The sequence below is a fragment of the Macaca fascicularis genome, chromosome 8 (genome assembly GCF_037993035.2).
Source record: "Macaca fascicularis isolate 582-1 chromosome 8, T2T-MFA8v1.1".
Lineage (NCBI taxonomy): Eukaryota > Metazoa > Chordata > Mammalia > Primates > Cercopithecidae > Macaca > Macaca fascicularis.
The window spans coordinates 133,148,662-133,171,285 of NC_088382.1; the positions used below are offsets into that span (position 1 = coordinate 133,148,662).

At 43.8% G+C, this 22,624-nt stretch overlaps 1 protein-coding gene across 1 annotated transcript in view; it reads right to left on the reverse strand.

Moving 5' to 3' along the window:
* Positions 1-22,624, reverse strand: part of FBXO32 (F-box protein 32) — a 43,797-nt gene that overhangs the window by 14,138 nt on the left and 7,035 nt on the right. The window contains exons 3-6 of the mRNA XM_005564029.4: positions 21,250-21,299; positions 19,943-20,035; positions 2,497-2,590; positions 1,459-1,643 (exon numbers count right to left, since the gene is read on the reverse strand). Of these exons, the coding sequence (XP_005564086.1) occupies positions 1,459-1,643; positions 2,497-2,590; positions 19,943-20,035; positions 21,250-21,299 (422 nt within the window). The remainder of the gene's footprint in view (positions 1-1,458; positions 1,644-2,496; positions 2,591-19,942; positions 20,036-21,249; positions 21,300-22,624) is intronic.

A 22,624-nucleotide genomic window follows, 5' to 3' on the forward strand; every position in this document is an offset into this window, starting at 1 on the left:
CTGCTTCAGTCTCCCAAAGTGCTAGGATTACAGACATGAGCCACCGCACCTGGCCAACTGTGACCATCTAAATGGGTGTTCTGAAGTTGCTGAAGGGAAGTGCCCTTGGGACACATGGGACCTGCTTGTTTATATCACTGGCTTGGCAGTTCTCTCCTGGTCTTAGAAAAATCCTAGTCAGTCAGTCCAGGCCATAGAGAACGCCAGAAACCAGGTAGAACGTGTATGTGGGTTTTCTGTGAGAGAGAAGCTGGGAACTTGGGTCTCACGTTCACATGGTCAGACTATGTGCCTACACTTGAGATGTAGGAATGGGGTAAATTATTAGAATCAATCAGGTGAATGTTCATAATAAATATGTACATTCTCTTAAACAAATCAAATACGCGAGATGATTTCTGAAAGATGACTTGCATCTGTGCTCTGCTCTGCGTGTGTGTCTGTGGCAACAGCGTGTAGGTGTTGTAACCTACGTGACTCTAAGGAAGTCACGTAACTCTGAGCCTTCGAATGATTCTGTTTCACAGCTTAAAAAGCGAAGGGACAGAGAGGTAATTACCAGTAAAGTCATGAACATGCATTCTAAAAACTTCATCTAGTAAAAGAGTTATTTAAAAGCAGTCAAAGGATTTCTTCCTGCTACCTTCTCCTGATATGAGGCAACCTCAAATTTTATCAGTGTGGGTCCCGGAAACCACTTAAGCCAGTTACAGTCTGTGATGAGATAAGTAAGCAAAGTGCTACATGAGCCGCCTGAGTGTGTCTGTCCATTAGTGAGTTCTAAGAGATTGCACCAGCATCTTCCTTTTTTTTTTTTTTTGTGCCTTGGTCCTCCTGCTCACTATTAGGAGGACAAGAGCTGAGGGCCAAGCTAGGTTGTGAAAGCCAAAAGGAACAACTGCTGTAGATCGCCAAACCTCACTGGTAATATAGGGCTTTTCCTTTGTGCTTTGAGAATTGCTCATCATTTTCCCACATGTAAGCTCGCAGACTTTAATCAAAGGCTTCCTTTGTCATAACTACCAATAATCGGAACTAGGATTTTAAAAGGCTGGTACCAGTTCTCCAAGCCTTCCCAGCTCTGTTATATTCAAGACAGCAACCTAAAGTGGCAAACAAGTCATCCTTTATGAGGAAATGAGCAAACAGACATCTCTGAACCCCGCTAAAGATTTCAGCAGCGGGGCTGCTTCTCCCCAAAAGCCCAGTTTCCAGCTTTCCCACAGTAGTTCACCAGGCTGCCATCTTTCATGTACTTTGATCCCGTTTTGCCAAGTTTTTCTTCCCACCTCCCTTTATCAGGAGGTCCCCCAGCCCTCCCTCAGCACCAGGACAAAGCAGCCATCAGAAAAGACCGGACTCTTCTGTCCCGGGAGTGAATTCAAAGTCTTGGCGAGGCTGTTCAGTGTCTCCGTGGAGGAACCCACTGCTGGGAGGAGGCTGGGCCTGCCCGCTTACCCTGGTGATCTGAATGTTGTTCAGCTGCTGCTGCCAGTGGAGAATCGTCTCCATCCGATACACCCACATGTTAATGTTGCCAACCAGCACGGACTTGCCGACTCTTTGGACCAGTGTACATAAGGACGTGTAGAGGGTCTGGAGTAGTTCCCTTATTAGTCTAATGTTTTGCTGGTCTTCAAGGACTTGAGTGGGGAAGAAAAAAATAATCAAAGTTATGATACTGGAACACCCTGTATTTTACACATGAGCTTTTCTCTGTCTCTATTCCAGTCATGTTACCCAGGCACTGCCTCTGGGGATACGGTTTTCTTCCTCACGCGTGTTTACTATACGGTTGGCCAAACTTCTGCACTTGAGGTCAAAAGGTAGAGTTTCCATTATCTAGGTCCCTCTTTGTTCTCTTCTCTCTCATTTTCTATAAAGCCTCTTTCTCTTCATTGTTCTCCCAGCAGCCATGGCTCACCTGATCAGAAGCCACTCCTTTTGCCCAGAAGTGACCCCCCCTTTAGGACAGTCAGTGGAAGGAGCATGGTTTCAGGGGTTTGGAGCCTGGGCTCTAATCCTGTCTGGCTGACTCTGTGTGATTGTGGACAAATCACTTCTCCTCATGGGCCTCAGTTTCTCCATGTGTATAATGAGTCAGGTGAACCAGAGACCTAAGGTTCCTTCTAGCTCGAATAGTCTACGAATCTATTCTGATTTTGTACACGTGTCGATTTTCTAGGAATTTGGGACCTGGAGGCTCGGGAGCCAGTGTTGGGACCTGTGTCTACACTGAGAAGCCTACGAGGCTTTTAGTAGGGCAAGTAGATGGTCCCAAAGGAAGGACAGGAGGGCGACGGTCTCACCCTTTGCCATGAGGATGCACTGCACCCCCTTCTGAACTGGAATTTAGTGCCTCTGAAATGTAGCTGGAGTTGTTCATTTCATCCATTCACACATCTTTAAATCTAATGACATGTCCACTCTATTGGAAAACCCATCTGCCCACCTCCATGCCTATTAAAAGGGGCGAGAGAGTGACAGAAGGCTCACCTTTCAGTACCACTTTTTCCAAAATATTCATGAAGTTCTTCTGGGCGATGCCACTCAGGGATGTGAGCTGTGACTTTGCTATCAGCTCCAGCAGCTGAGGATAAAAATAGAAGTTGCCAGGCTTAGAATACAGAGATATTTTTCTCCTCTAATCTTCACTTTTGAGTCCCATGACACGTGGATACAGACTGACAGGGAGAGATAAATGGCAGGCAGGGCCACAATGCAATAAAAAGCAGATGCTCAGAGTGAAAGATAAATGGGGTAATTCAAAACCCAGGATTGGGCTGAGTATTTAATTGCTTTTCTTCTTTTAAATATAAAGAATTTTGGCTTCAGCCAGGGCTAATTCATTCTATTTGTCCTACTTCAGCAAGTGAAGCTGACGTATCCTGAAGGGAACAAAATCTCCCATGACCTGTGAATGGCTGAGTTCTGCAGAATCACCTCCCCAGGGGAATTCTTCTGCCCCCGCTTGAACTTCTTCCTTATTGGCACTGACTGCTCACAAGGCACCTAAAGCCCATGTTCAGCAGCCACGTGCACTTTCCATGGAAGTGGAGAGTCTTATCCTGATACCTCCTGCTTCTGCAGTGTTCAATAAACATGTCTATTAATTACACTCTTTCATCGCACTTAAATTTCTGCAGAAAGATGCCTATCACAGAAAGAGAGAGAAATGCAGGGATGTATTTTATATGATGTCACTGTGGCTAAAAACTTGGATCCTTGTAGCTCTTGGCCTTAGATTCAAGTCTTGATTTGACCATGTATTAGCTCCATGATGATGGGCAAGTTACTATATTTCTTGGTGCCCCACCCAGTTTGTTCACCTATACTAGTAATACTTAGAGTCTTTAATACAAGGTTGAGTATTTAATACCTTTAATACAAGGTAGAGTCAATAATACAAGGTTGTTGTGAGTGATAATAGGAGAATGCACATAAAGCCCTCAGCAAGTGCCTGGCACTAATTCGGTGCTAAACAGAGTGTTTTTTTTTTTTTTGAGGTGGAGTCTTGCTTTGTTGCCCAGGCTGGAGTGAAATGGTGCAATCTCAGCTTACTGCAACCTCCGCCTCCTGGGTTCAAGTGATTCTCCTGCCTCAGCCTCCCAAGTCGCTGGGATTACAGATGCCCGCCACCATGCCTGGCTAATTTTCTTTTTTTTTTTTTTTTTGTATTTTTAGTGGAGACAGGGTTTTGCTATGTTGGACAGGCTGCTCTCAAACTCCTGACCTCAGGTGATCCGACCGCCTTGGCCTCTCCAAATGCTGGGATTACAGGCATGAGCCACCAAGCCCAGCCAGTTTGTTTGTTGAAAAAGTATGTCCCATTCCTACCACCCCATAATCGCCAGACAAAAATAAAGGAAGATAATAACTGAGGTTAGTGCATACTTAGTCCAATCTTTTTTTCCTTCTATAGCAAAATTCTTTACCGATGTGGCAAGATTAAAAAACAAATACAGACAGGGTGCAGTGGCTCATGCCTGTAATCCCAGCACTTTGGGAGGCCAAAGCGGGAGAATCACTTGAGGTCAGGAGTTCAGGACCAGCCTGGCTAACATGGTGAAACCCCATCTCTACTAAAAATACAAAACATTAGCTGGGCATGCTGGCACATGCCTGTACTCCCAGCTACTCAGGAGGCTGAGGCAGGAGAATTGCTTGAAGCCAGGAGGCAGAGGTTGCAGTGAGCCGAGATTGTGCCATTGCACTCCCACCTGGGCAACAGAGCAAGACTCCATCTTAAAAAATAAAAAAATAAAAATAAAAAACAAAGATCCTATTGTTGAAAAATGAAACTTTAGACCGGAAGGAATCTTAAGGGACCATCTAGTTCAATCCACTTAACAGATGAGCAAAGTGAGGCTCAAGAGACCCACCTTATGAGCCACTCCACAACCAGTGAGGACTCAGCAGAGTCCTTCTCAACACAGCAAAATAAAAGAACACACTTCATGCATTCACAGGGTTAACAAACAAAAGAGGAGGATATAAAGTGAAAGTAATTAACTTCATGAGAACCCACCAGGTCCCCAGAGAAAACTATCAGGCTGGTGCAAAAGTAATTGGGGTAATAAGTAGCCTGAGACTCAGTAGACTAGACATAGAGAACCGAGAACCCTCCTTTACATTGAAGCTAGAATCTTCGCTGTTAGGAAACTCTCTAAGTGAATTTCATCTCCTGGCTAGGTTTCAGCCCGACTTCATTTCAGGTCAATAAACACTGAGCATGACACTCTGGTGGGCGCTGGAATCAAGCCCAAGGGAAGAAGCAAAATGAAATTTTAAAGATTGGGTGGCAGAGGAGAATGGAAACTTTTGGATCAACAGCCTAGGCAATTCAGAGCACCTCTGCTTCCATGGCATTTGTGTAAAATTTTTGTCCCTCTGGAGTCCTTTAGGAGCCTGTTAAACCACACACAGACTTTTAATTTCCTGAATGTAATTTTACTTTACATATAAAAAAACCCACCCCCATCCAAACTCCTTTTTCTCCCTGCTTCTGTATCTTTTCCACATGCAGGGAGAGATGAGGCCAGCTGACCGGAGGAGGAGGTGGTTTGTTACAATCAGTACTGGTGATCTAGTCTGAAGTTAGGAGCTCACCGAGTGTCTGCTAAAAGAGGCGGGAAATCAAAACACCAGTAGAGACCATGGCCATGGGCGGTGATCACACTGAATTCTGTGGTTTAGCTTTGCCACCAACCAGCATGTGACAGTCAAGAGAGGAGTGAAAATGGCACAAAGGGACTGACTAAACCTTTCATGTATCTCCCTGACCAACAGCAAGATTTAGAAGCGCAAGATGATGGTCTAATAATACCCTGATCCTCACATGACCAGCATGAAGCAGATGAAAGAAAACAAAAGCCTTGGGTCAGCTCTTGAAGGGCAATTGGCTGTGCACTGTGACTCATCACTGGGTAGGAGGTGGGGCAAGGGGTTGGGAGGAAGGCAGCTAGAGCACTGCCTGAAATCCATCCAAAACCCAGATTCCATGTGACTACCATCTCATGAGGGTGTCAGTTTTAATCTTGTCAAAATATGCACCAATCACAAGGACAAGTAAACTCTCAACACCATGACTGTGCATTGGAGGAGAAACGAACTGCCTTTTGGTCTGATTATCTTCTCTGACTAAGGAGAAGGAGGAACATAGCAGCAAAAACTTGTCAATTGACAGCATAATGACATGTTAACCACTCTGGGCTTCATCCTATCTCAAGGGAAAGTCCCCCCCCCCGGACCTTTTTTTTAACTGTCAGACAGTTGTGGAGTCAGGAGAAAGAACCCTGGAATAGGAGAAGACCTGGATTCTCTAGCTGGATGACCTTTGTAACTGTCATTCATTTAGCAAGTATTTTCTGAGTGTCCACCCTGTGCCAGCATCGTGGTAGGTGACAGGGACATGACGATGAAGACACATGATCCCTAGACTCATGGAGTTTGCTCTCCAGCCTACAGTGTAAATCATTTAATCCCTCTGAACTCCTGATTCTTCATTTCTAAAATGGAAATAAAAAGACTACTTACTTCACAGGATTGCTATGAGAATTAAGTGAGATAAATATGTACAAATCCACAGTAAATACCAAACATAAGCATTTTTATTACAAGGTATTCTTTCTTTCCTTTCTGAACTCCAGTCTTTTTGTGAAGTTTAAAGTTGACATCAGGGGTTGGCAAACTTTTTCCATAAAGTGCTAAACAGTAGGTGTTTTAAGGTTTGTGGGCCACATGGTCTCTGGAGCAACTACTCCACCCTGAAGCTATAGTACAGAAATGGCTATAGACAATGTGTCAATGAGTGGGCGTGGGTGTGTTCCAATAAAGCTTTATTTACAAATCAGGTGGAGCACCAGATTTGGCACCTGGGCTGTATCATAGAGTTTCTGGTATATATCATAGAGTTTAAGAGTGAGGGCTCCAGAGGCAAACTGTCCGCTTCAGTTTTCCCACCTGCAAAATATGCACAGTAATAGTACCTACTTCCGAGTTGCAGTGAAGATTAAATGTGTTCACATAGCATTCATAACTGTGCCTGGTACAAAGAATATACTCGATAAATTATTATCGTTAGCTTTTACCATAATACAGAGCATTACCAAGTAAAATTATTGCCAGTCAGGAAATACTGAGTTAACAGGGCAAATACAACCCATTTAAAGACCTTTGGAATTGCTTCAATTGTACCTGTTGTCAAACAAATGCATATTTGTATTTCAATTGTACCTGTTGTCAAACAAATGCATAAATGCTTTCACACTGTAATATTCCTTTCTATCATTTTACTATGTTGGTGATACATTTAATAGCACCCTATCTGTTGATAAAAGTTAATGCTGATACATTTTATGACTTGCATGGTTTTTCTACCATGGAGTCTTATTTTGCTAACAATAACAATAACAATAACAATGGGGTGCTTACTATGTGTCAGCAACTGCGCTAAGCACTATACATGTGTAATCTTGTTTAACAACAACCCAATGAGGTAGGTTCTCCATTTAACCAATGAGGATACTGAGGCTCAGAGAAGCACTCACCTAAAGCCATACCAGCAGTAGCAAATGGTGGAGCCAGGACTTGAGCCCAGATATGTCTAACAGAGAACACATTTTCTTTTTTTTTTATTGAGACAGTCTCACTCTGTCACCTAGGCTGGAGTGCAGTGGCACAGTCATGGCTCACTGTAGCCTTGACCTCCGAGGCTCAAGTTATCTTCCCACCTCAGCCTCCCAAGTAGCTGGGACCACAGGGGCACACCACTATGCCTGGCTAAGTTTTTTATTTCTATTTGTAGAGACAGAGTCTTCCTATGTTACCCAGGCTGGCCTTGAACTTGTGGGATCAAGTGATCCTCCTGTTTCAGCCTCGCAAAGTGCTGGGATTGCAGGCATGAGCCACTGTGCCTGGCAGAACATATATTCTGACAGTTTCAGGACTTCAGTTCGTCAAGGCCAATCAATTTGCATGGAGGGCCAAATTTTACTCCAAAAATGGAGCAATACCATTTACTGTTGTGTTCTGGGGAAACGGAGTCTAGAAATTTTACCTAATATTATGCTGTGACTGGTAATCAACTTTTAATATTAAGGGCGCTATAATGCCCAGAAAGTGCTAAGAGCACATTTAGGATGAAGCAACTGCTTTAGGTAAACCACAGGTTCTACTTCCCACATCACCATCACTCTATAGGCCCAGAGCCACTAGGTAGTGATGTATGGAACTAGTGGTGAAGAGAGCAGAATTTACCGACTTTCAAATTATTTTTTTATTTTTGAGACAGAGTCTCGCTCTGTTGCCCAGGCTGGAGTGTAATGGTGCGATCTCAGCTCACTGCAACCTCCACCTCCCGGGTTCAAATGATTCTCCTGCCTCAGCCTTCTGAGTAGCTGGGATTACAGGTGCTCGCCACCACACCTGGATACTTTTTGTATTTTTAGTAGAGATTGAGTTTCACCATGTTGGCCAGGCTGGTCCTGAACTCCTGACCTCAGGTGATCCACCTACTTTGGCCTCCCAAAGTGTTGGGACTACATGCGTGAGCCATCGCGCACAGCCCAAATTTATCGCTTTTATTTGTGTTAAGAGAGCTGTGTGCCTAGGAAAGTAGGTTTGTATCTAGCAATCTGTGTACCAAGATGACTTAGCCAATTGGATTCTTTGCCCCTAGCCACAAGAGAAAAAGAGAACAGAGGAAAATGTCTTGTTTGGAAGTGGCTGCTTGTTTTTGACTGGGCAAATTTTAGCCCAGGTGCCAGTAATTTGTGGCTATGTTTAAAGAGAGGCAGGGGGAGGGAAGGGGAAGGAGGAGGAGGCTTCTCGGCTCCTCTGGAATTCCATGGTGTCATTATCGTGTGGGCACTCTGGGCATCCGGCATGATCTGCAGTGACGAGCTGTGCAGTAGCAGGAACGGCTCTGAGCTACTGGAGGGAGGGATGGTGGTCACCACATGCTGAAACCACATCCTGCCCTTCAGCTTTGGCTCATGCTAGTTCTGGAGGCAACGAACAGGAGACAAATCTAGTTGCAAGCAATATCGTCTAGCAAATCTCAGAGCGGATATGAACCAGAGTTTGAAGTGGTGTGTGCAAGATGAATGGGCAGAAGAGAGATTTCCCTCTTATCTCACTACACTTGTGTCAAGAGCAGGCTTCTTACATCTTCTTCCCTACAATTTATTTTAGTATAGCATTCATAGTTTAAAAAATCCATCAGTTCACATTACTTCTTTGCTTAAAATCCTCAAATGGCTTCTCCTTGCACTTAGGAAAAAACTCAAGCTCCTTACCATGACTGGCAAGGTTCTCCCTGATCTGGTTTCTACTCCTTTTCCAGCCTAGTTTTGCACAATTTCATTCTGCTCTGGCTACACAGGTTATTTGTCTCTTGAGTAGGTCAAGCTTATTCTCACCTCTGGGCCTTTGCCTCTGCCACATCTTTACATGCTCAGCTCCATCCCATCCCTCAGGTCTCAGTTTAAATGTGGCCTGCCCCGGGCTCAGAGGACCCTTTCCTGGCCATCTCATGTGAAAGCCTCCCTGGTGCCATCTTCATCTTACTATGGTTTCATTGTTCTTCATTGTTCCATTTATGCATATCTGAACTGGTCTTGCTCACTTACTTGCTGATGGGCTAATTAGGATGGAACCCTCAAGATAGCAAGTGTTGTCCTGTTTCCCACTCTACCCCCAGCCTGGCACTCAACAAATAGTGTTTTTTTTAAACATACATTTGTCTTTTTGAATCAAAGAGTGTTGTAGCTGGAAGGGACTCAGGAAACAGTTTACCCAAATTTCCTCCTGCTACAGGTGAGGCGGCTCATGATGGCCAAATGACATATCAAGGTCCATGGCAGACCATCTGGCTGGTCAGGCTGATATCTGTATGGGGACTGGTTCCAGACTGATGCCCCAGGAGTGGCATGGGCCTAGGAGTAAATTACTTATAATGCAAACACATCTCAAACACTTTCCAGAAGGGCAAGCAGCCTGAGATCTGGAGGGACAGTAAACACTTGGGCTTTCAGAAGCATCAACAAAAATAGCAGCTTCTTCTACCTGTTAGTTTAAAAGGACAAAACCACAAGGCTCTTGCCTAAGTATACTCTTATCATTCTCATACAGAATTGTTAAGAATAAGAACACAATTTATCCCCAAATTCCTTATCTTGTATACAAGTGGGGTGCTACAGTATGAAGTATATGTCTGATTGGAAAATCTGCCAGAGTTATCAAAGGCAGAAACGAGGCCCAGCCTCAAGCAGCCTTGCCATGCCTCACATGCTCAATACCCAAGTTGGGTGTCCATCTATAGGAAGGGGGCGTCTTCTATAATAAACCTTCAGTTAGACTAGGCAGTGCCTCTCCCTGCTCTGAGTGCTGGGTACTTCCAAAACCCTTATTTACTCAGCGAATAACACAGATAAAAAACCTGGAAAGTTTTGTTCTGACTTTGAGCTTGAACACTGACAGGTTGAAAGAGAAAAAAATTTCAGCGACATTAATAATCTGCAGGCATGTCAAGATTGGATAAATATTATTTGCAAGTGAAACAGCTCTCTTTTAACAGAGGGAGTTAAAATAATAAGGAGAGCCAAGTTTATATGCATTAATTGTATTCTCAGCAGAGAGAGACTTGCCTCTTCATCTTTCACCCATCCTGGTTACTTTTCTTTCTTTTTTTTTTTTTTGAGACGGAGTCTCACTGTGCTGCCCAGGCTAGAGTGCAGTGGTGTGAACTGGCTCACTGCAACCTCCCCCTTTCAGGTTCAAATAATTCTCCTGCCTCAGCCTTCTGAGTAGCTGGGACTACAGGTACCTGCCACCATGTCCGGCTGATTTTTGTATTTTTAACAGAGATGGCGTTTCACCATGTTGGCTAGGCTGGTCTCAAACTCCTCACCTCAAGTGATCACCCGCCTCAGTCTCCCAAAGTGTCGGGATTACAGGTGTGCGCCACCACACCTGGCCCTGGTTACTTTTGAATTGATAATGGCCGTTGATTCCCCATTGCATCCATCTGAACAGTGACGTGTGGCAGTGATCTTCCTTAAACTGAGCTCCCATCTATTCCAGCAACGCTCACCTCTGCCCTACAGTTTTACAGGCTGAATGTCCCATTGCTATTGACCCCGACCCAAAATCATTCCCCTTCACGTTCGCTCCTTCCCATTTCTAGGTTCTGCTTACATCGCTTGTCTCTGCAAAGCCTTCCACTTGTCTTTCCATCTGGCCAAATACTGGCCGTCCCCCAAGGAAGGAGAATTTCAGGTTCCACCTCTTTCAAGAAGCCGTCTCCAAGGCTCCCAGACTGTGCTAATTCAATTTGCCATTTGAATAGTTATACTTTGTCCCCCCCAGAGTAGCCCAGAAGCACCTGACAAGCAGGGGCCAGGTCTGACATGATTCTCAAGTGGCTATGGCAACACTAGGTGTTTGGGCCCAATGTAGAAATACCTGTTCAGGGATTCGAAAGCATTCATTTGAAGCAATTTGCTGCATATGGAGACCTAGCAGGAGGATGCTGTCAATTCCCACTTCTTGCCGTCGGAGACCTCTTCCTTTACTGGACTCAAGAGGCCTTTAGATTCTGGGTCCCAGATACTTAGAGCACAGTGTAAATGCTCTCAGGAGCATCCCTCCTTGGATGAGAAAAGGTCTGTGGGACTGGCACTGAAAACCCAGCTCACCTGAACAATTTGGCACATCCCAAGGTGTGATAAGCCCCCGACAGGGCCAAGATGCTTAGCTAGAATTTTAATAGAAAACATTGGCCGGGCACGGTGGCTCACGCCTGTAATCCCAGCACTTTTGGAGGCTGAGACAGGTGGATCGCAAGGTCAAGAGATAGAGACCATCCTGACCAACATGGTGAAACCCTGTCTCTACTAAAAATACAAAAATTAGCCGGGTGTGGTGGCTGGCATCTGTAATCCCAGCTACTCAGGAGGCTGAGGCGGGAGAATCACTTAAACCCGGGAGGCAGAGGTGGCAGTGAGCTGAGATCGTGCCACTGCACTCCAGCCTGGTGACAGAGCGAGACTCTGTCTCAAAACAAAACAAAACAAAACAAAAACAAAGAAAAAACAAACAAACAAAAACAAAAAACAAAAACAAAAAAAAGAAAAAACACTGCTGGGATGCTAGTGCTATAGGTTTAGATCCTGAGTCATCAAGAAAAAAAATTATACAAAATGGGCACACTTTCAATCCAGCAGTCTCTGAAGTAGTACTGGAAAGAAAATCAGGTAGAAAACTAACAAAACAGAAATCTCAGTATTTTATATGATCTTTAATCTCTGATTTTGTGTATTTTCTAATGCCCACAATAAGGTCCCTCAAGTTGATGATGACAGTAACAGCAACAACTACTACACTCCTTGAATGTTACCACATCCCAGGTGTGGTTCTACAGCATTTACCAGGTTGACATTCAGTTTCATTCTCACAGCAACACTGCAGGGTAGATGTCATTACTGGCATCTTTTAGAGGTGTATGAGTTCTAAGTGAATTTATGAATATGCATAAATTGAGAGTGCATGCTTAAATTATTTTATACTATTAGGAGTCTATGCTCTAGTCTCTTAATCTTCCCCCATTTCCACGGGAGCCCTCATTTCTGTGGGTACCCTCCTACTTCTGCAAATACCCTACTACACCTAGGGTGGTGCAGGCATCTCCCACTTCTTCAGGTGGCCTCCTTTTTCCGCACAGCCCCCTCTAATGCTGTGGCCATGTCCCCGTGTCTGTGAGCAGCCTCCACTTCTGTGGGCACCTAGACACCTCAGGATCTGCCTGCCTGAATGCTAATAAAAATGAATAACAAGGCCAGAAATTCCAGGAGATACAGATTTCCTCCCATGAAATCACTAGCAGTTTAACCAGCAGTCACTGAGGGACCCACCCTGTGCCCTCAACCTCCGCCTTTTGGGTTCAAATGATTCTCCTGCCTCAGCCTTCTGAGTAGCTGGGACTAAGTGAATGCTCCCAGTACCAAGATATGGTGGAGGCAGATAGGCTTGGAAGTTTCAGAAGGGTGGGATCACAATCATTTCTGTGCATCATTTCTTTTCTTTTTTCTTGTTTTGAGACAGAGTCTCCCTCTGTTACCCAGGCTGGAGTGCGGTGGCAAGATCTTGGCTCCCGGGTTCAAGTGATTCTCATGCCTCAGCCTTCAGAGTAGCTGGGATTATAGCAGTGTGCCATCAGCCCAGCTAATTTTTGTATTTTTAGTAGAGATGGAGTTTCACCATGTTGGCCAGGCTGGTCTCGAACTCCTGACCTCAGGTGATCTGCCTGCCGTGGCCTCCCAGAGTGCTGGGATTACAGGTGTGAGCCACCACGCCTGGCTCTGTGCATCATTTTCAAACAGGCCCATGATTCTTCTCTTTTGCCTTTATTGCTGCTGCAGTGGTTGGCCTTTCCTTCATCCCAGATAGCACCAGTTTAAAGCCCAGGTGGCTGAGGCCACCCTCCATCAGAGGAAGGCCTCTGCATGTACAGCCTCCAGTGAATCCAAGGTCACTGTGGCAGAGGAACCTGTGTGAAGGGGCCAGGATGCTGATGCACATCAAGGCCCACCAGGGGCTTGGCAACAGCATGCCTTTAATTTAAGGCATTGGGTTTAAATTTGAGTCATTGTGCCATATTCCAGCCTTTTGTTTGCCAAACCGCCAGTCAACTTAAACTAAAACATGTTTTTGGAAAATGCTTTCAGGGGTGGTAGGAATGCAGTAACTTGCTGGAAACATTCAAATGCACTTAGGGTGGTAACGCAGAAAAAAATAGGAATGTGCATCGGTTTAGGTTGTGATGCTCTGCTGCAGAGGGACAAAGAAACTGGGGATGCAAGCTTTTATTTGTCCTTCTTCATCCACTAGCATGTATGGGTCAGTTTACTCCAGTGAGAAAACTGGTACTCAAGTTCTCCCTGACCTTCCTGGGCTGTTAATGGCAGCTACAGTTACTATAGAGTTGGGCTCATTCTCATCCCATAGAGAGAGCTAGGAGTAATCAGATCAAAGGTCATTCTGGCATTAAGACCCTCTCCTGTGATAGCGTGTGTGCATGTGTGCAAATATTTTAGTGGTGATAAAAGGCAGGCTCCATTTTGCATTTTGCCTTCTAAGCAATGCGGTTGAAAGGAGAGAGCACTGGAGCAGGAGTTGGAGAACCAGGCTTAGGTCCTGCCTCTATTCCACGTCCCTTCCTGGGCAGGCAACCTTGTGCAAATCACCCAGTTCCCTGGCCTCTGCTTCCTCACCTCTAAAATGGGTTAACAACATCTGCCTACTGTACAGCCTGACTGTGCTTATCAAAGACGTAGATACACAAAGATGGAATTTGTAAACCACAAAGTAACAGATTTATAATTTGCTGGTTGATGGCATCTGGGGATGCCAGAGCCTGTTAGAAGTCATGACCTTCTGAAACACTGCTTGGCCAAGGTGCTGTTGCTTGTTTTTTTCCAGTGGCTTCCTCCTGCGTACTAGGTAATGTAGCCTCACACTCGAAGCCTCTTCTCAAGTCTGTCCAATCTCCTTTTCTAGCCATATTTAAATGAACAATCATCAGTAGTGTTTATAAACTTCTTACTATACATGACTAACACTCATAAACTGCTTATCTCATTTAGTCCTCATCATATCTAGGAGCAGGGTGCTATTGTCATCATTTCCATCTTACAGATGGGCAACAGAGGCCTGCCCAAGATCATAATAACCAGCTCGTGGCAACACCCTTCGATGATCTTATATTATTTTTTTTTTTGAGACAGAGTTTCTAAAACAACAGCCTCTGTCACCCAGGCTAGAGGGCAGTGGCACGATCTTGGCTCACTGTAACCTCTGCCTCCCAGGTTCAAGTGATTCTCCTGCCTCAGCCTCCCAAGTAGCTGGGATTAACAGGTGTGCGCCACCACACCTGGCTAATTTTTGTATTTTTAGTAGAGACAGGGTTTCACCATGTTGGCCAGGCTGGTCTTGAACTCCTGACCTCAAGTGATCCTCCTGCCTCAGCCTCCCAAAGTGCTGGGATTACAGGTATGAGCCACTGCACCCAGCCCATGATCTATATTCTAAAGCACACTGTGCTACTTCTGTCCATACTTGAATATTCTGCTCACTGATCTCTCAACAGACCTTATACCTGCCTGCCTGCCTCAAACCAGTTCCCCTGAGTTCTACCCTTACTCAAGACCAGTTTAAATCCCACTTTCTCCTTGAAGTCTTTCTTGAATATCCTGCCCACAGTAATGCTACCCTTCCGAAACTTCATAGCCTATCTACCTCTAGCACATCTTGGTTCTTTTCAAATTCATTCTCATGGTGTCAGAGTAGGTAACTTCTTCTAATGCACACTTCTCAGGCTATCAGTTACACTGTATGGCAGGAGGCAATACTTTTTTTTCTTTCTGTAGAAATCCAGATAGTAAATATTTTAGGCTTGCAGGCTATAAGCTCTCTGTGGCTCGACTCTGAACCCAACTCTGCCATTTTGCACAAAAACAGCCACAGACAGTATCTAATGAATGAGCATAGCTGTTCCAATAAAACTTTATTTATGGATACTGAAATTTGAGCTGCACATAATTTCCATGTGTTATGAAATATTATACTTTTAATTTTTTAAAACATTGAAAAACGTACAAATCATTCTTAGCTCATGGGCCATATAAAAACAGATGGTAGGCTATTGACCTGAGGGCTAGGAGTTGGCTGACCCCTACTGCAGACCTTCAAGGTAGAGTCAGATTTATTTCATCTATTTCCCTCACTGGCTATAGTGGCAGGGCCTGGAGAAAATAATACAGGTTTTAGAGGAGTATAAGTTTGAATTCAAGTTTAAGCTCTGTATTACATTGTACTCAGCAATAACAGACACCAAATAACAGTTGCTTTCATGACCTTTTAAAGCCATATTTTTTATTGGTACTGCTCAGTTTTTATCTTAATTCCATCTTATCCCAATAATGCAGTTTCTCAAGGGACTCACTAGGGACCAAGGGAACTGGGGCAGTTGTTTGGATAAATGTTGGTGTTTTCTGTCATTGAGCCTCTCTGGCGAGAATATAAAGATTTTAAAAATGTACAACCATTCTAAGGGCCTCAGAAGTCCCACTGCAAATAGGCAAATCTCTGTCCCCAACTGTATCTGGCCTATGAATTGAGTCTTCAGGTTTAGTCACCCTAGAAAGATGGTTGCATATGCTAAAATCCTACTTAACTTTCTGAAAAGTAAGTTACATTGCATTTTGAAATGTATATAACACGTTCACACCCACTGCCTTTATTTTTACATTTTATTTGTTCATTCTCATAAAAATGCTTCAGTATAGGTATGGTATGGTTATCCCAGTTTTATAGTTCAGAGAAGTAAAGTGATTGATGCGCAGAAGGTACCACAAAAAACAAGCTTCGAACTTTGAGCTGGAATATAGGAGGGGCTGTCCTCTTTCCATCACTAAATTCCTGAAGGACCAGAAGTCACATCTAGAGTTTAATGTCTCCATGCACTTTGTTTAAAAATTCTCATTAATATGCAAAATGTAATATCTGGGCTCCAAAGTAGTTTCCGAGCTGGTCTGTAAACTTGAAAACTCATTGAGATCACCAGGCAGACGTTTTAAAAGTAGCAATGCCTGGGTACCACCTTCAACTAATTAAATTGGAAACTCCAGAGGTGGGCTTCTGTAGTTTAACAAGCTTCGAAGGTGATTTCAATGTGCAGCCAGGGCTAAGAACCACTGGGATCACAGCAGGCTCACTGCAGAGCCATTACATGGGTGATGGTCTCTGAAACCTTCTCCTGGTTGACTTGATGCTCAAGACTCACTCAATCCTCTGACCTCTCTGTGACCTGGTTAGTCAGCACTCACCTACTCATGTTTACAAACTTCCAGTCTGACTGGCTCAGCCTCTGGAATCCTCTCCAGCTCCCCGAGGGAATTTCCAAAATGTGTTGGTCTTGAGCTATAGGGTAAACTATGTTTTAAATGTCCTTCTACGAGTAGGTAAGCTGCTGCTTCTAGAGATGTGAAATCTTTAAAACACATAGCTAGAACTGTCTTTATGTCACTGGGGCTGTGTAGGGGAGGGAGCAGGGCCAATACATGTAGCTTGTAGCCAGTGAAATTGATGTAGAAATGTTATATAAACATCTTTCCAAGTTATAGTAAAAAATTTTCCAACTCTAAACATTCCATGAAATTTTCATGCTGAGTGATAACACTTTGAGATAGCAGTGTTAGCCGTCTCTTTTATTACCTCTGCATGGCTCTTTTTGGGAAGATGACAACCAGCATGAACATAACAGATTTTCAGAAAATGTATTTGGCTCTCAAGGCTTTGAACTTTTTTTTTTTTTCCTCCAAATGGCCCTTAAAATCAGTTTAGCTCCTTAGTGAAACCAGTAATCATTGTAGCATTTAAACACCATTAGGTCAAAGTAGTATAATGGGGATAATATACTGGCAAGCTACTTTGCAGAGTTGGTTTAAGGATAAGAGTGTATGAGAAGTATACTGAGTTCCTAAGAAGGAAAACCTCAAAACACGGTGGCTATCATTAAAAAGTTTTAAGTTCTTTATAAAAATAACATATTATTCCTCAAATTACAGAGGTCTCTAATAGTGATGGGGAAAAATTGTTCTTTGCAAAATAGACATATTTTTTCACTATTTCTGAGCCTAACAACTTTGAAAGCATTCAGCAGTTTCTCTAAGATTATTTAAAGCAAAATGCTCATGATGTATTTTACAATTAGATACTCTTGGATACGTGTTCTCTGTGCTGCGTCTTACGCAAGTGCCAGATTCACCAATTATTTTTTTAAAAGTAGAAAACATTTTAATCAACTCAACTGAAAAGGCATCTTAGGGGGAAATCAATAATTTTGGTAAGTGGGTAATAGTAAACATTAGCGGCTGACTTTGCACAGTAGATAGATTCTACTGTGCAAAGTGCTTATAGATTCTACTGTGCAAAGTGCTTCTGTTTATATCACTAAGTTTCCCCAGTTACCTTGGAAAGTTGAGGTAAGTCATTGTTACAGAGGAGGAAACCACGTCTCTAGGGAGGCTGAGACAGTTTGAAATCAGTGGAGCTGGGACCTGCCCTCAGGCTGTTTTACTTCAGATCCTCTGCTCACAGAGAACTCATGGTAGCAGTTAAAAGTGTAGATTCTAAGACTGCCCAGATTTCAGATCTTGATTTCATCCCTTTGTGATCGTGGACAAGTCATTTTATCTTACTGTACTAGCATTTGTTTAAAGAGAGATAATCAAAGCACCCGTATTTTATAGGGTTACTAAAAAGATAAAAGGTGAAAATGAACATATTGGATGAAATAGATTTTCACTATCATGATGCTTGTTCCTTTGCTTTATTTCTTGTAAAAGGAAAAGCAGGTAGAAAGGAAGGCCATCTAAAAACTGACCATTTTGAAGATCAGTTTGTAATAAGACATCAGATCTAAGCGTCTTCCTCTAATACCCAGAAGATGGAAACTATTCGTATTCTTAGCAGTAGAAGCTTCCAGATCATCCTGGGCCCATTTCCAACCAGCCTAGACTAGTCTGTGGGCCCTAGGAGGACTAGGTGACCTCCGTGAACTTGCAGAGTCACACTGAATGGCGTGAACATTTCACCCAAGAAGGTCTCTTATTTTTATCCATTTTGGATTGGAAGAAGAGCTTAGCTGAAGAGCGAATATATCTGCTCTGTTGGTCACAGGCTCAGCTCACAGCTCCTAACCTGCTTCTTGCAGGCCTGGGTTTTTATCAGGTCACTTTGGACAGCCAAGCCTGCATCTGCCCAGATGACAGGTGAAGGATCCAGGTCTCAAGGGGCCTTGAATGTCATCACCCTGGCTGAGCCTCTGCAATCATCTGACTCAGTGGCACAGCACCGAGAAGCACAACAATCCAGGAAAAAGAAAATAAAAACCAAACCAACCACACCCACGGGGGAAAATTCCCTCCTACTTCTGAGCCTAAAACCCAAACAGCTGCTACCTCCCAGGTTGACTGCTGACAAAAATACACAAGGGAGCTTTGGAGGGTAGGCAGAGATAACAAAATAATAAACCAATTAAAAATAATAACATGACAGTCATGGTTAAGCTGATCTGCTTTACCATATTCATCATTAATATTTTGCTCATTAACTTTTTCTTTTTTGAGATGGAGTCTCGCACTGTCGCCCAGGATGGAGTGCAGTGGCGCCATCTCAGCTCACTGCAACCTCTGTCTCCCAGGTTCAAGTGATTCTCCAGCCTCAGCCTCCTGAGTAGCTGGGATTACAGGCACCTGCCACCACACCCGGATAATTTTTTTTGTATTTTTAGTAGAGACAGAGTTTCACTATGTTGGCCAGGCTGGTCTTGAACTCCTGACCTCGTGATTCGCCTGCCTCAGTCTCTCAAAGTGCTGGGATTACAGGCATGAGTCACCGCAATCAGTCTTTTTTTTTTCAAAATGGGTTTAAAATGGAAAATGGCAGATCCAAACAGTCAGAATTGTATTTTTTTCTTTTTTTAAGATGGAGTCTCACTCCTGTTGCCCGGGCTAGAATACAATGGCGTGATCTCAGCTCACTGCAATGTCTACCTCCCGGGTTCAAGCAATTCTCCTGCCTCAGCCTCCCGAGTAGCTGGGATTACAGGTGTGTGCCACCACGCCTGGCTAATTTTCTTGAATTTAGTAGAGATGAGGTTTCACCATGTTGTCCAGGCTGGTCTCAAACTCCTGACCTCAGGTGATCCACCCACTTCGGCCTCCCAAAGTGCTGGGATTACAGGTGTGAGCCACTGCACTTGGCCAAAACAGGCAGTTTTAAGCTTTCGGTGGACATGGGATTGAATACTGTTATCACACGGGGGTGGAAGGGAACCACAGGCACAAAACACGGAGGTGCTTTAACTCATCCAGTTTTGTGGCCTCTTCTGAGAATGTCTTGGGGTCCCCCAGAGTCAGCTGAAGTAGGACAAGTGGGAGACAGTGAGAACAGTCAGAAGTGCTGGGTTTTGAAACAGGCCAAAGTGCTCTAGGGTTTGCTTCCTGCTGAATTCTCTCTTGCTAAGGCTGTTGCCAGGGCTGGTGCTGCCTGTGACATGTTCCCATGTATCCACAGGGCGGGCTTGGAAGGGGCTTGGCGTGAAATTTCACTTGAAGAGGCTGGCTCTTTAACCCACTCACGGGGGTAATATGGCGGCCCCTGCCCGTCCTGGCCAATCTCAGGGACATCCTAGTGCGACCCACTTAAGAACTTGAAGTATGTTGGGGAAGAAGGAGATTGAGGGGTCTGTTTTCTGCTTGCCTCAAAATTCTTAAGGTCCTAAAAAGTTACTTTTTGGGGAAACCACTTCAAGACAACCCAAAGAGATGATTCAACTTGGGAAAGGGCCTGGATGAGCCTTTAGGCATTTGAGACTTACCCGGACCACGTAGTTAAATCTTCTGGAATCCAAAATGGCAGTTGAGAAGTCCAGTCTGTTGAAAGCTTCCCCCAGAGTGCAATATCCATGGCGCTGAACGCGAAAACAAAGGCACAGAAGTTACTCCTGCATGCAGAGGTCATCCATGTCAGAATGAGCCAGTTACAACAACCCAACTGGATTTTGCCAAATGAGCTTGATGCCTGTCTTAGGTGACCTGGGGCACTGGCTTCTTTCCTGTACCCACAAGCCCTTGAGAGGCACCAAGGTGGGTAACACAGCCAGCAGCTGCCTCAGTCAGCCCCTCACATGTTAAACACGCCCTTTTCTTGACTTGTACCATTTGGGACCTTGCTTATGATTTTTCCACATATTAGTCTAGAAAAATCATAAGTAATTGTGTATTAAGGGAAGACTGGGAGCAAGGTATGGGATACGGGAGGTCATGATGGTTGGTGACTGTAACGTACTCCTAGGAGGAGAATTAGACCTACCTGCGCCAACTGTGTCACCAGCTTGCCTTATACCAATAGTGCTTTTCTCACTGTGATCATCAAAAGTGTTTTTAAGGTTTTGGGAGAAAGCAAAGAAGTTTTGATCTTTTAACCTATGAACACAGAGGGAATTGGGAGTATAAAGTCCTGGCTCGTAGTCCTGGTATCTGGGTATCTGGGTGGTCTTGGGACTATCAGTGACCCCCTCTGGACCTCAAATCACAGAGGGAACTGGATGTTCACTGAGGTCCCTGACAGTCAGAGAAATTCTTTCATATGCTTGTATCCTAGTTATTTTAGCAAATGCCTGTGCAGAGAGAAAATATACATAAAAGGGCTTTATAAAGTGCCATACAAATGTAGTTATTATAATGTCTTGTCCCCTCCCACATCACACTGAGCAGGCACTGAAAACTTCTACTATATTTAGTGATTATTCCTTCCAGGACTGAAATTTAACTGAGTTGAAGTCCAAAGAGATCTTAGAACAAAAGGGAGACATTGCCCTCAGGCAAAACCCAGGACGATATAATAATATGGTTGAGATGGGCATGTCAGTCTTTATAAAGCACTTTTACATACATAATTTCATTGAACGACTAGAGGGTCCACCTGGTGACTTTTGCTTCTTTCTCTCTCTGTTGTTCCAAACTCTGATGGTTGGCTAGATAATAGACTAATAGCTGCTGTCTCCCACATCCAAGAAGACACTCATGATTTGAAGTAATTTCCCTCCCTACCATATCCCTCCCTCCCTACGCTATCAGGAAGGGATAAGGTTTAGCATAACTTAGTAAATGAATGGATGCTCACCTCTTTAGTACTTCCTTTGTGAACATAGATCCATTTTTCTTGGTGGAAATCTATAGAGACAAAAAGAATACACAGCTTTAATATCTGCAACATGCTCAAGATTTAAAACATTTCATTTCATGTATTCCAAAGTTTTAAAAGTTTTGACAAAAAAGATAAGGACTCTACTGACAACCTAAGGAGTTTCAAGTGCTTAATTTCTGCAGTGTAGAAATACTGGGGCTATAAGTTGCTTTGTCTGAAGCACTCTAAATCTTTGATAGCCAGATTTCCTATACCAAAGCTCCAAATTATTATTATTATTTTCTAAAACATTATGCCATAAGAAATTACAGTCCGGATGCAATGGCTCACGCCTGAAATCCCAGCACTGTGGGAGGTTGAGGCAGGCAGATCACTAGAGGTCAGGAGTTCGAGACCAGCCTGGCCAACATGGTGAAATCCCATCTCTTCTAAAAATATAAAAATTAGCTGGGTGTGGTGGCAGGCGCCTGTAATCCCAGTTACTTGGGAGGTTGAGGCAGGAAAATCACTTGAAACCGGGAGATGGAGGTTGCAGTGAGCCAAGATTGTGCCACTGCACTCTAGCCTGGGCGACGGAGTGAGACTCCGTCCCCACCAAAAAATGAAATTAGGCTTTGACAGACTGAGTCACATGCTGTGCACAGAGGGGCGTGGATGGCTTGAGCCCTGGAGTTTGAGACCAGCCTGGGCAACATGGCAATATGGCAAGACCCCGTCTCTACTAAAAACACAAAAATTAGCAAGGTGTGATGGCAGGTGCTTGTAATCCCAGCTACTCAGGAGGCTGAGGCATGAGAATCACTTAAACCCGGGAGGTGGAGGTTGCAGTGAGCTGAGATCATGCCACTGACTCCAGCCTGGGTGACAGAGAGAGACTGTCTCAAAAAACAAAAACAAACAAACAAAAAAAACCAAAAAATAAAAAATAAAAAAATAAAAAAACCACACAAACCTAATACTCAAGTACAAGTTTATTTTCAATGCCAAACCTGAAACTTATATAAGCCCATGAAAAGTAGAAATCAAACAGATAACATGAGGAAAACATGCGTTACAGATAAAGTAACCTGTAATTCCTGCTATTAATACAACTTTATATTCTCTGCTGATACTTACATATAGTATCTAGAAATGTTAATAGGATTTATAGAAGGAAAGAGGGAGAAAAATCTGTTTTCAAAGCCTCAAAACAGTTCAAAATAAAAATACTGGAACTGATTCAGCCGACCACATCACTGTAAAATAACCAAATACAAATGACTGGCAGGAAAAAAGGCCCTCAACTAGCAACTGACTTATAAACAAGACTATAAAGAATATGTTAATCTCGCTTGTAAAATGCACAGCCAGG